At 48.4% G+C, this 13,207-nt stretch overlaps 1 protein-coding gene across 1 annotated transcript; it reads left to right on the top strand.

Annotated features, from left to right (window-relative positions):
* Positions 1-2,159: 2,159 nt before the first annotated feature.
* On the top strand, positions 2,160-6,696 carry LOC123038875 (protein MAEA homolog). Its single transcript, XM_044462286.1, has 7 exons — positions 2,160-2,517; positions 2,691-2,885; positions 4,732-4,854; positions 5,568-5,753; positions 5,897-6,030; positions 6,135-6,321; positions 6,437-6,696. The coding sequence occupies exons 1-7, from the start codon at positions 2,218-2,220 to the stop codon at positions 6,536-6,538; spliced, it is 1,227 nt and encodes a 408-aa protein (XP_044318221.1). The 5' UTR covers positions 2,160-2,217; the 3' UTR covers positions 6,539-6,696.
* The last annotated feature ends 6,511 nt before the right edge of the window (positions 6,697-13,207 follow it).

Raw genomic sequence — 13,207 nt, 5'->3', positions numbered from 1 at the left:
GATTGGTCGTAGCGCCGGATATGGAAACTCGTGGCGGCGTGCCGTAGGAAGGGCTGGAGAACCCTATGTCAAAACCCTAGGAAAAGTCACAGGATTCTACCCATCCAGAAAGAATATATTACTATAACCTTTATGCAAACACTAATGTCTACCATAGTCTTTCACAATCTCACTTTTCCAAACATAACATAATTTATCTACTACTCCATTTTGCAGTAGGCCTCTGTTTTGCTTTATCTCAGGGGAGCACATGCGCTAGACCTGCAGTAATTAAGCCAAAAACATGGTCACATTAGTATCGTACAACATTACAAAAACCTCTCCTCATCCCCTTTGTCGGCCTCTTTTTGTTCTCCAGCAAATCCACAAGCCCTCGAAGTTTACTTAGGTCTTCATCCCCGAGCCCACGTGAGCCAGGTCCTTTCGCCAAATTTGCCATAGCCCCCGAACTATCTTGACATGTCTTCAAAGACCCATACGCTGGCCACCCGAGTCACCGGCCAAGACGAAGATTAGCCTAGGAGGTAGCGAGGGGGCAAGCTTGAGTCCAGGGGAAGTCGATAGCATCGGATATGGAAACTCGTGATGGCGTGATAGCGGATGGGCTGAAGAATCCTAGGTCGAAACCCTAGGGAAAGTCGTGAGGTACTACCTATCCGCAGAGAATATATTAGTATAACCTTTAAGCAACACTAATGTCTACCATAGTCTTTCACAATCTCATCTTCCAAACATGACATAATTTATCTACTACTCTCCATTTTACAGTAGGCCTTTGTTTTGCTTTATTTTCGAGAAGCACAAGTGTTGGACCAGCAGTAATTTAAGCCAAAAACAAGATCACATCACATCAGTATCTGGACAGGGTCACTTTTATTCTCCAGCAAATCGCCAAAATGGGCTCTTGACAAAGTGGACAAAGGATGTAGGGCCTTCTTCTGGGCCGGGACTGAGGAAATCAAGGGAGGTAAATGTGTCGTATCTTGGGCGAGAGTATGTAGGCCTAAGCTCATGGGAGGGCTGGGCATTATTGATCTTCACAAACACGGCATTGCTCTAAGGTTGAGGTGGGAATGGCTCAGACGCACGGACCCTTCCAGGCCGTGGCAAGGGCTCTGCTTGGCTGCGGACAAATCGGCTGTGCAGGCGTTCAGTAGTTTGGTGAAATGGAGAGTTGGTGCTGGGGACAAAACCTTGTTCTGGAAGGATAGATGGATCCAGGGTGCTACCATTGCAGAGGTCGCTCCATTGGTGGCAAAGTCTGTTCGTACGCAAGTGGCCAACAGGAGACGTGTTCGAGAGGCACTTGACATGCACTCATGGATGAATGATGTGGTCGGCGACTTGTGTACGGAAGGCCTTACCCAATTTATAGGCCTTTGGGAGATCCTTGAGGAGGTGCATCTGGATGAGCAGTCCGAGGACAGTCCCATTTGGGCTTGGAATGCGTCGGGGACTTACTCCGCATCCTCTGCATACAAGATGCTATGTGAGGGAGGAGTTAGATTCCACTCCTTTGGAGCTATTTGGAAGTGATGGGGCCCTCTGGCGTGCAAAATCTTCATGTGGCTGGCGGTCCAATATCGGCTATGGACTTCCGACAGAAGAGTGAGGCATAACCTACAAGATCAAATTTCTCAATGCTTTCTTTGTGACCAAGAGGAGGACACGGTGGACCACATTTTGCTGCAATGTGTGTTCTCGAGGCAAGTTTGGTTCACTTGCATTCTTAGGATGGGGTTGCCCACGGAGCTTTGCCCAACATATGATTCTAGATTGGTGCATTGGTGGTCGGACACTAGAAAGCGTTTTCTTAAGCACTCTAGAAAGGGGTTTGATTCTTTTGTCATGCTCATCTGTTGGACGTTATGGAAACAAAGGAATGCGAGGGTGTTTGGTTCGGGCCAGATCAAGAGTGAACAAGACACGGTAGACACGATCTTCGACGAGCTGAGGATGTGGGCCACGACAGGAGCTTTTGGAGAGCAATGTGTGATTGAGTAGTCGAGTAGTGTGTGGGTGGAGTGGTGGCTCAGTCAGGCTGGTTGTAGCCCAACCGGCACTTTGTAGACTCTTGTACATATTTTTCTCCCTTCTATAAAGTTAAGGTACGCCATTGGCGTACCCTCGAAAAAATATATTCTCCAGCAAATCCACAAGCCCCCCCCCCTCTTTCTCGGTGTGAGTCACAACAAAGCGAGAGAAAGGGAAAAAAAGATGGAGATGGCCATCGACACGCCATCGCCGTCGCCGTCCGTCTCGCCGGCGCCGTCGGCGGCGGCGGGGCGGCAGACGCGCGCGGCGGAGTCGGTGCGGCTGGAGCACCAGCTGGTGCGTGTGCCCCTGGAGGCCCTCAGGGCCACCGCCCGCACCAACCACCGACTCGCCGAGAAGGAGATCGCCGCCGTCCTCTCCTCCGCCTCCTCGGCCGCCGCTGCCCCCGGAGAAAGCGGCTCCGCCGCCGCCGTTGACCACCTCACCTCCCTCGTCTCCCGCCTCCACGGCCTCAAGCGCAAGGCACTGTCCCCCCAAATACACACATCCTCCCATCTCTCGCCCAATCATACTTGCCTCAGAAAAGATCCCAACTTTCTAGCTAATCAGTTCGTGCTTCTTGATTCTGCTGCAAAGATCGTGTCTCTTTTGTTGTTCCATTTGCTGACAAATTGGTTCCTGATGATGACCATCAGATGGAGGAGGGTGCGAGGGCGGAGGAGCTCCAGGTGCAGAGGTGTCGTGCCCGGCTGGACCGGCTGGCTGCCGCCAGCGCCGGTGACGACGCCGAGTGGGAGGACATACGTCTGAAGCGCATCCTAGTTGATTACATGCTCCGGATGTCCTACTACGACACCGCCACCAAGCTCGCCGAAACCTCTGGCATTCAGGTATAAGAATGGTGCAAGAAGGGCATCCCAACATGGGATTCTGGTTGATTGCTCGATTCATGTAGCTACATGCTTCTGTTTAGGAAAGTAGAACTATGCAAACTATGACTAGGGTGAACAGAACCTGGCAGCGAAAGTGCGTCGATGTCTATCTTACCAAGAAAATTCATGGTTGTTTGAGGATAATATATTACTGTAATATATGTTATAGCAGCAGCGAGTAGACGGATACCCTGGAGGTCTGTGCCCGGCGTGGCTGCCCTGGATGCATCGTTCTGGCACGGGTGAGCTGCCAAGCGAAAGCTCCACGCTTTGGCGGCGATGCCCGCCGCTATCCTTTTTGAGGACGTAGTTGTGGTTCTCTCCGAATCAGGGTTCCGGGTGAAGACTCCTGTCTGTTTAGGGCTTGGCAGCGGCTACGCTTGCACCATTCTCCCTCCTCAGGGCGTTGTCGTGGAGCATAGGTGTTCTAGGGCATTGCGTGGCATTGTCTTCAGACCTTTCTGTATTCTTTGTCGGCAGCGAAGTCGTGTGCGTTTTATGTTGTCCACTCATCCAAGGATCGGCTGTGTAAGAGGGTTGCCTCACTACCTTCTATTGTTTGGCTGTGTACTTTGGTTTGTGCTTTATCTATAAAGCGGGCGAAGCCTATTTCGAGAGTAGACGGATACTAGACTGGCTGGCATATAATTTTGATCTGCATTTAAGAAAGTAGCGTAGGGATTGCTCCTCAATTCTAGTGGAATTACATATCAGTTAAAGCCCAAATAAAATTGAAGAGTCCCCGAACCAACTTCTTTTCCATGGGTACTCCGTCAACTGGTGGTGTTATTCTCTGTACTTGGCTGGGGATCAAGTGTCCCTATGTTGGTGGGGGTGCACTGACACTAACCCACCAGGGTTCGTCTCCTGTGAGGAATTTAGTCTGCAAAGTGAATCATTTACTGGTATCTCGGTCCCTCCTCTTTAAGCAATGCCACCGGGTGCTGGTGCCTAGTAGGTCGAGTACTGTCTGTTTTACTGATGTCTTGACTAGCTGCATGAATCTACCCCAGTCGAGTTTTGATCTTCCAAGGGTTCCACTAACCACCCTCCTAAATAAGGAGATTTTATTGGTTTCTTATTGCTCTATAGGCTTGCAATGCCTTTCTTCGAAGACAGTTGGATTGTGTTATGTCTATTTAGTCTGCTACATTACGGTTTCTGCTTTCATTTGCCTGGATGGTTTTATACAAATTATGCGTAATGGAGATGGCATAATTTAATTCTCTTCCTTTTGCACTTACCATTATTATTGAGTTGTCCAGCTATAATCCTGACATTCTGCTTTGTGCTTTTGGTTTTCTCTAAGGTTTCCACATAACCTCCCTCCTAAATAAGGAGATTTTATCGGTTCCTTATTGCACTACAGACTTGCAATGCCTTTTTTATGAGGACAGTTGGTCGAAGACAGATGGGTTGTGTTATGTCTATTTATGCTGCTACATCACAGTTTCTGCTTTCATTTGCTTGGAAGGTTTTAGTCAAGTTATGTGTAATGGGGATGGCTTTATTTAATTCTATTCCTTTTGCACTTACCATTATTATTGAGTTGTCCAGCTATATTCCTGACATTCTGCTTTGCACGATTTATGTGCCAGTAGACCATGGCATGTTGCTTTGTGCATGCTATTACCTAAACAAGAAGCTAAAATAAGAGTTATCTGTATTGGTTCTAAATGCCTTTTGTAATTATGATAATAAGAGAGTTGTTATCTACCGGATCATGTTTACAAGATAGAACCTATAGCATTTATCTGCAGTCACAGATATTCTTCGGCATAACCATTCAACTCTTTATATGCAGGACCTCGTTGATATTGATGTTTTTCTTGATGCAAAAAGAGTGATTGATTCTCTTCGGAATAAGGAAATAGCTCCTGCTTTAGCTTGGTGTGCAGAAAATAAGTCCCGGTTAAAGAAATCAAAGGTTTGTGTTACTTGTGCTATATCATTATTGATGATGTCTGCCGTTCCCATAGCAGTGGTAAAGCTGCTGCCTTGTGACCATGAGGTCACGGGTTCAAGTCCTGGAAACAGCCTCTTGCAGAAATGTAGGGAAAGGCTGCGTACAATAGACCCAAAGTGGTCGGGCCCTTCCCCAGACCCTGCGCAAGCGGGAGCTACATGCACTGGGGCTGCCCTTTTTTCTGCCGTTCCCATAGCAGTGAGATGGAGTAAAGAATCTCTCCATATGATAGAGCATTGGTGAATGGGATGCTTGCATCGTTTATTAATGATGGTTCTGATAGCTCATCAATCATGTAGGTTGCTTGTTGAAATTATTCACCTTTGTAATTTCTTAATCACTTTATGCGGGTACAGATAATCTCAGTAATTATAATATTGTGGCATGACTTTTGTGGAATGCTCGCCTTTATATACTCCAAATCGGACGATGAAGGTAATTTGTTACACCTTCGTGCGTGAAAACATACAAGCCTAAAGAAAAAGGTTAAATATTATGGGAGGATGCATGGTATATAGCCGAGCAAGGCATCAGTGTGTTCCTCTTTACATTTTCCATGTAAATAGAGCAAAACCAGATTTTGCTAGCTTCTGGCTGCCATATAGCACTTCTTTATCTCGACACTTTATTTTGTTCTGGTACATCATAGTGTCTTGTTATTGTTTACCCTGCAGAGTAAGCTCGAGTTTTTACTGCGACTTCAGGAGTTTGTGGAACTAGTCAAGGCTAAGAACTTCCTGCAGGCTATATCATATGCTCGGAAATACCTTGCTCCCTGGGGGTCTACCCACATGAAAGAATTGCAGCGTGTTACAGCAACACTGGTTTTTAGGAGCAGTACAAACTGTGCTCAATACAAGGTTAGCAGCATTGTCTATGTCCTCGTGTTTTGTTGTGCCTGCATCAGAAATATGATAGCAGCTGGACTAAGATGTAGGTGCTCAAGCATCATTGGTAAATTGGGCTCCTGGTACCTTGCTGATACCTTCTGTTTTTCTCGCAGGTCTTATTTGAGCAAAATCAGTGGGATTCTCTTGTGGATCAGTTTAAGCAAGAATTCTACAAACTATATGGCATGACGCTTGAGCCGTTGCTAAACATCTACCTGCAAGCAGGCCTGACAGCTCTCAAGACTCCGTATCCTTTACATGATCGATACTTTTCTTTTCTTTTTCATTGGTTACAAACTCCAAATCTGCTTCTAGGGCAATATCTTGTTTACCCTCCTTGACCTTGCAAAGATTCTGCTTCGAGGGCAACTGCCCCAAAGAAGACCCCTTGTCACTGGACGGCTTCCGGAAACTCGCAGAGCCACTGCCCTTCTCAAAGCAGCACCACTCGAAGCTTGTCTGCCACATAACCAAGGAACTGATGGACACCGAGAATCCGCCGCTTGTCCTGCCCAACGGCTACGTGTATAGCACCAAGGTACGCGCCAAGCCAACCCACTTCTGCTCCCCCCAAATCTTGATACCTCAACCATTCACACTGAATCCAGAACTTAAAATTTGCTGCTTGTGTTGTCTGGTGTTGCAAATCCCAGGCCCTTGATGAGATGGCCAAGAAGAATGGGGGCAAGATCATATGCCCAAGGACAGGAGAAGAATGCAACTACACCGACCTCGTCAAGGCTTACATCTCATGATCATGGTGACCCCTTCGTAGCTCGTCTTGGGTGATGGATGGTTGATGAGAATTGCCAGTCTGAATGTACATAGAATGAATGGATGGATCTGAACATTGTCGTGCGGTTAATTTGAGTTGTAGTGCAAAGCAAAAGAACCCACCGAAATTGAAACTGCAGATTGCGCTTTTCCATCGGTTAATTTTCCTGGTTGAATGGATGAATTTCTGCCGAATTTAAACATTCAAAAGGATGTTAGGACATCTCCAATGCCGACCCTCAAACCATCCGTATCCATCCGGACATAGCTGTTCGGACTCCGCAAGCCATTCAACGACGACGCTCATTGGCCCACGGAGCAGTCCGGACTCCCGCAACATCGAAAGAAACTAGGGGGCTGCCATGTAGGACTCCCACACCCCTGGCCCACCAAAAATTGAGACGAAGCCTGTGCTTTTGTAGCTGCCCGCATTATTTTCCTGGCAAAAATCTCTCATTCTCTTTTTCCATCCCGTCGCTCTTCATTAAATTCCCACCCTTTTCCTCACTCTTTTTTTCTCTTCCGCCACCAACCCATGGACCCGAAGGAGACCTTGCCAGAGATGGAGGTGATGGAGGATCTGAGCATCTCGCTCGCCCGAAAGGTCAACTCGGCGACACAGCAAAATCATCGCGTCAAAGCGAAGGCCGCAAAGGAGAAAAAACTCAAGAAGCGGAAGGTCGACGGAGGGCGTGCTGGTGGCGGACGAGGCGGTGTGCATGTGGTCGCGGACGTGGTGGAGGTCGGGGCGGCATGGGCGGCGGGGCCTCGTCAACCGTGTAGACGCCGCCACGGGCGGAACATTACAAGGCCGCGTACTTCTACGCTGCCAAGCAGCTTGGTAGGCAGTCCCCGGCATCCCCCGCCGTGTCGTTCATCATTGATATCAACGCGGCGCCGGTGCTTTCCTCCGAGTGTTCGTCCCTGCCGCTTGTCCGGATGCGGACGATTGGTGTGGAGCAGATGGGTGCCCGCACGTTGTTCGCTAGTATGCCAAAAGCGAGAGAGCCGGCGTACGACAACATGAACAGGGCGATGTACGGGATGATCCACAAGGGATGCGACGAAGGAGGTTCCTATGAGGGCGGATAGGTGGATGACTCGGAGCCCACCCAGTCTGGCACCTACAACCAGCCGGGTACGCAACAGTACACCCAGTCTGACACCTACACCCACCCGAGCACGCATCAGGACTACAACCAGCTAGGCATGGACACACAACAAACATGATTGGGCCATCGAATAGTAGGAGGAGGAGGACGCGCGACGATGATGATCCACATGATTTCGGTGGCGATTCAAATAAAAGGGGTAGAGGAGAAAGCTTCAACATGCGGGAGGACGAGCTGTTGTGCGATGCATGGTTGGCTACTAGCCTCAGCTTGATCCATGGCACAAAAGCGAAAGGGCACAATCTTTTGGGCCAACATTCATACTTGGTTCCATGAACACAAACATTTTGCGCCCTACTCCGACGCGGTCATCCCCAACCGTGAATTAAAGTCCCTGAACCATCAATGATACACCATCCAAGAGCCGCGTCAAAGTATTGCGGCCACTTGAGGCGATTCATGGTGCGGTGGCCTAGTGGTGCGCAGATCACCAAGCAAGTAAGTTGTTAATATGTGTACAACACTTGCCGGATATGCATTATTTTATAGATCATTTGTAACCGGATATGCATAGTTTTGTAGCCATATACGTATGCGTTGTTGTGTAGATCATTTGTAGCCGGATATGCATAATTGTGTAGCCGGATATGTATGCATTGTTGTGTAGGTCATTTTGTAGCGGATATGCATGCATTGTTGTGTAGGTCATTCGTAGCCGGATATGCATAATTTTATACTTTCTCCATTCCACAATATAGTGCATATAGGTTTTTTGGAAAGTCCAACTTTGTAGACTTTGACCAAGTTTGTAGAGTAAAACATATATATGTAGAATACTAAATATATATCCTTAGATACATCACAAGACGTACTTTCATATTGTATATTTGGTATTGTTGATATAAATAGCTTTCTCTACAAACTTGGTCAAAGTTTGTAAAGTTTGACTTTCCTGAGAATTTATATGCAATACATTATGAAATGGAGAGAGTAGATTATTTGTAACTGGATATGCATAATTTTGTAGTCGGATATGTATGCATTGTTGTGTAGGTCATTTTGTAGCAGGATATGCATAGTTTTGTAGATCACTTGTAGCCGGATCTGCATAGTTTTGTAGCCGGATATGTATGTATTGTTGTGTAGATCATTTGTAACTGGATATGCATAGTTTTGCGGTCAGATATGTATTCATTGTTGTGTAGATCATTTGTAGCCGGATATGCATAGTTCTATAGCCGGATAAGCATAGTTGACAATGTTTTATTTTATAGTCTTCTCATGCGTGTAGTGTGTTCAAGAAGTTGGAGAAGATTTTTTTTACCATCATGCATTATTGATTGAAGTTGAATGAACAACCCAAGTGAAATCTATATATTGCCAAGACCGCTGCTGAAAGGATCGATACGATCGACTAGAGGGGGGGGGGGTGAATAGGAGACTACAAATTTTAATCTTTCTTGTAGATTTTAAGGCTTAGCGGATAAAAGAGTTCACTAGATATGCAACTAGGTGAATGCAACCTATGTGACAAGCAAGCTCCAAGAAGAAAGGCTAGGCAACAAACTACTTAGCAAGCCAACAAGCATACACCAACTAAGAAAGGTGGGGGAAAGGATTAACCACAAGTGAGACGAGGACGCGGATTTTAACCCGAAGTTCACTCTTCCTTGGGGAAGAGCTAATCTCCGTTTGGAGCGGTGCCGGAGCCAAAGCTTGCGGAATGCCACCAAAGGCTCACCGTATTCTCCTTCGAGTCACCCCCAACGGATGAGCCTCGAACCACTCGAGGTTGGTCTTGAAGGCGACCACCACACCTTTACAACTTCTCTGGAGCACACCACAAGCAAGGAAGCTTCCGGAGGAACCTCTAACCGCCTAGGAGCCCAAGCTCCAAGAGTAACAAGTCAATGGGGAAGAAATGTTGCGGGGAACGCGATTTGGCTTGGTCAAGTTGTAGATCGGGTCTTGCTCTCCCAATCCCCAAAGTTTCAACAAATTTGGGTGGAGGGATTGAGAGTATTGAGAAAAATGGGGTGTAGCAATGGTGGAGCTCAACAAGACATTAGGGTTAGATGTTGGAGGAGGAAGAAGGGCCTATTTATAGTGTTTATGTGAGGGTGGGCATTTCTGCCCGTTGGACCCCGTGCGCACGGGCTAAGTCAGCCCCGTGCGCACGGGGTGTCCAGAGACAAACGTACCACCCCGTGCGCATGGGGTACCCAGAGAGTTACGCGGTACCCCGTGCGCACGGGGGTCAAAAGACCCCGTGCGCATGGGGTACCCAGAGAGTTACGCGGTACCCCGTGCGCACGGGGGTCAAAAGACCCCGTGCGCACGGGGTACCCAGAGAGTTACGCGGTACCCCGTGCGCACGGGGGTCAAAAGACCCCATGCGCACGGGGTACCCAGAGAGTTACCCAGTACCCCGTGCGCACGGGGGTCAAAACCGAGTACCCCGTGCGCACGAGGGTCAAAAGACCCCGTGCGCACGGGGTACCCAGTAACTTACTGTTGCAACTTTCTGAGTACCACAACACACACACTAGAAACATATGAGGTGGTTGGAGTGGGAAGGGTAAGAGAGTAAGGCTCGGCAAAGGCATTCCCACACAACATTTGTCCACACAGACCCCTCTTAATAGTGCGGTCTTTCCTACAACTCGAAGCAAACCAAAAATAAACCTTCGAAGCGTCGAAAGACCACGCCTTTGTCCTTTTTGAAATGGGGGATCGCACATCTCCATCGCGGGCGCTTAGAACCAACAACCTGAGATAAACTTTAGCAACCGATATTAGTTCAACTAACCACATTGTCATCACACCAAAATATAGCTTAAGTGCCATTGCACTTTCAATCTCCCCCTTTTTGGTGCATTGATGACAACGTGGTTAGAGCATGGCAAAGAGAATAAACAGATAGAAAGCCATGGAACAAATAATGATCATGATAGATCCCCTTATATGTGTGCCCGAAAACAAGAATGCATCTAGTACACTCATAGGAGGTTCGACCAAGATCACTATTGATAAGTCATGAGATACATCAAAATAAACCTATAACAGTGCCTAGATCTCATGACACAGTGTGGTGAGCACATAATGTGAGACCCAATAAGCATAAGCATACGAGGATAATAGCAAGGTACAATAATAAAGCTAGAATCTCACAAACACACAAATGGAAAGGAAATAAGAGTATCTCAAGCCGACTAAAACCAACCAACAGCCAGAAACACGAGGCTTGAGATCTCAACACACCCACGAACACACACACCACACACACCATTTCTCCCCCTTTGTCATCAAGACAACAAAAAGGAGACAAATGGCGACACGAGACCCACTAGACAAGAGGAGGAGCACTCGAGGCATCATCATCATCATCAAAACGCCACCCGGCCATTGGGAAAGACCGAGCAGTGGCCTCACTGTCGACGTCCTCAGAACCTGGACCGACCTCCTCACCAGCAGCAGCCCTTACTGCCTTCTGCTCACGCCGAAGAAGCTTCTCCTTGTTGATTTCCTTGATCTGACGATGTTGAATCGACTGACACATCTTGAACATGTTGCTCAAGGTCTTGAACAACGACTTCTTCTCTCCCTTGGCAAAAATGGCCTCAGAGCCAACAGACTTGGCCTTACCACGAGGGATCCGTGCAGTAGAGGACATGCCTGGAGTGTAAGTAGCACGATCCTCAGGCCTAGGGTTGCGCCCCTTCTTGATGGGCACATAGGGAGCAGGAGCAGCTGGGGTCCAGTTGGAGTTGCGCTCGGGAACGACAGTCTTGAAGCTAGCAATGTACTTTGCTGGACAGGCGGTCTCAATCAACTCCTGTATGAACGGAGCATAGATCAAGGACTTGTTCTCTTGTACACACTGACGCAGCTCGTAGTACATGAAATCCAGAACATCCACTTTCTTCTTCTGATGAAGATACACAAAGACATCAAGCATGGAGCTCCGAATGTTATGAGAATCCCCCGCCTTTGGAGTGAGGGTATACCGCAGGATATGGCGCATGGTGTCATAGAGGAGCAAGAGGTCTTTGATTGACCCAGTGACAAATGGCTTCTCTTGTTTGTAAGCAAAGGCAATCTCATCCTTAGTGCGCTGCCCACTTTCCCGGACAATGCCAAACTCATCAGAAACAGTCTCTTCATCCATGAATGGGTAGGGAATGATCTCGGAGAACTTTGCCATAGGAGCTGAACACTGATACGTTCCGGACATCCATGTGAGGGTGCAAGTAGAATCATTGGAGAAGTACAGAGTGGCAAAAAACTGCATCACAAGATCTTCATTGTAGGGGTGGTTGAAGGTGACAAACGGAATCAGACCCAATCGTCCAAGAGCGGAGTACACACCGGGATACAGATGATCATTGTCGCGCAAACTCTCAGTGTTGACTTGCTTGTGAGGAGCAAACTTCTTTGACTTGGTCATAAGAAGCTCATGATAGATTCTTTGCTGAAATCCATTCTTGAACCGGGGATCCATTCCCATACTCGTGGCCTTAACATACGGATGGTTCTGTCTCTCAGCCCAGATCTCTGGCTTGGTCCACTTGACAAGAGGCATATTCCGGAGGTCACGCCTGCCCGGAGTGGCTTCCTCCGGACTAGACTCCTCTCCCTCTTCTTCATCTTCCTCATCACGATCATCTTCCTCATCACGCTCATCTTCTTCTTCTATCTCATCATCTTGTGATTCATATTCTTCCTCAGATTCATCGGAAGCCTCAACAACGGGCCGCTTTGAGGCTGCACGGTGAGCACGACCTTGACCTGTCCCAGACCCCTGACCCATGCCTTTAGACAGCTGACGACGAGCAATGATGAAGTCCTTTGATCCTCCTTTTGCACGCTTGCGACGAAGCTCGGACCTCTTGTCAGCGGAGTCTGAAACACACACAAAAACCCAACAACACAAAGCGCGAGACACAAATGAGTACAAGTGCTAGAAAAAAGGCAAGGAGATAGACAAAAGTCTATGCAATAGTTCCTGGAGAGCCCGTGCGCACGGGGGTTTAGACCCCGTGGGCACGGGGCCCCGTGTGCATGGGGGTCAAACACCCCGTGGACACGGGGGTCTCCCAGCGGCAACCACTTCCAGATCGAAATTTGGGAGTGAATGCAGCAGAGAGACCAACAGATCTACACAATAGACTACTATCTACAAACTTAGATGAGGCCAAACGAATCTAGGGAGCAAAGAAACCCTAAGGCTAGAACAAAAGAGGGAACTCAAGGAGATGGAACCAGAGGAGAGGACCAACCAGAGGAGGACCCCATCAGGATCCGGATCCACGGAGGAAGAACTCCGATAAGGCCCGGAGGAGCTCCGGCGAGTGGAGGCGGCGGCGGCGCTGGAGGCTTCCTGGGGAGTGGAGGGGGCGAATGGGTGGGAATGAACCCGAGGCCCCCCACGCCCCACCTTTTTAGGGTCAGAAACTGCAGACCCCGTGCGCACGGGCTAAGTGAGCCCCGTGCGCACGGTATAGAGCCCGTGGGAACGGGGGCCCCGTGGGCACGGTA

The sequence above is a fragment of the Triticum aestivum genome, chromosome 1A (assembly GCF_018294505.1).
Source record: "Triticum aestivum cultivar Chinese Spring chromosome 1A, IWGSC CS RefSeq v2.1, whole genome shotgun sequence".
NCBI classification, from domain to species: Eukaryota; Viridiplantae; Streptophyta; class Magnoliopsida; order Poales; family Poaceae; genus Triticum; species Triticum aestivum.
This window is presented reverse-complemented; position numbering and strand designations above follow the sequence as displayed.

Excerpts from the sequence above, each read along its gene's own strand:
- LOC123038875 (XM_044462286.1), top strand. The coding sequence starts at position 2,218 with ATGGAGATGGCCATCGACACGCCATCGCCGTCGCCGTCCGTCTCGCCG. Across the intron at positions 4,855-5,567 it reads CCCGGTTAAAGAAATCAAAG|AGTAAGCTCGAGTTTTTACT; the intron begins GTTTGTGTTACT and ends TTTACCCTGCAG. Across the intron at positions 6,322-6,436 it reads GCTACGTGTATAGCACCAAG|GCCCTTGATGAGATGGCCAA; the intron begins GTACGCGCCAAG and ends TGCAAATCCCAG.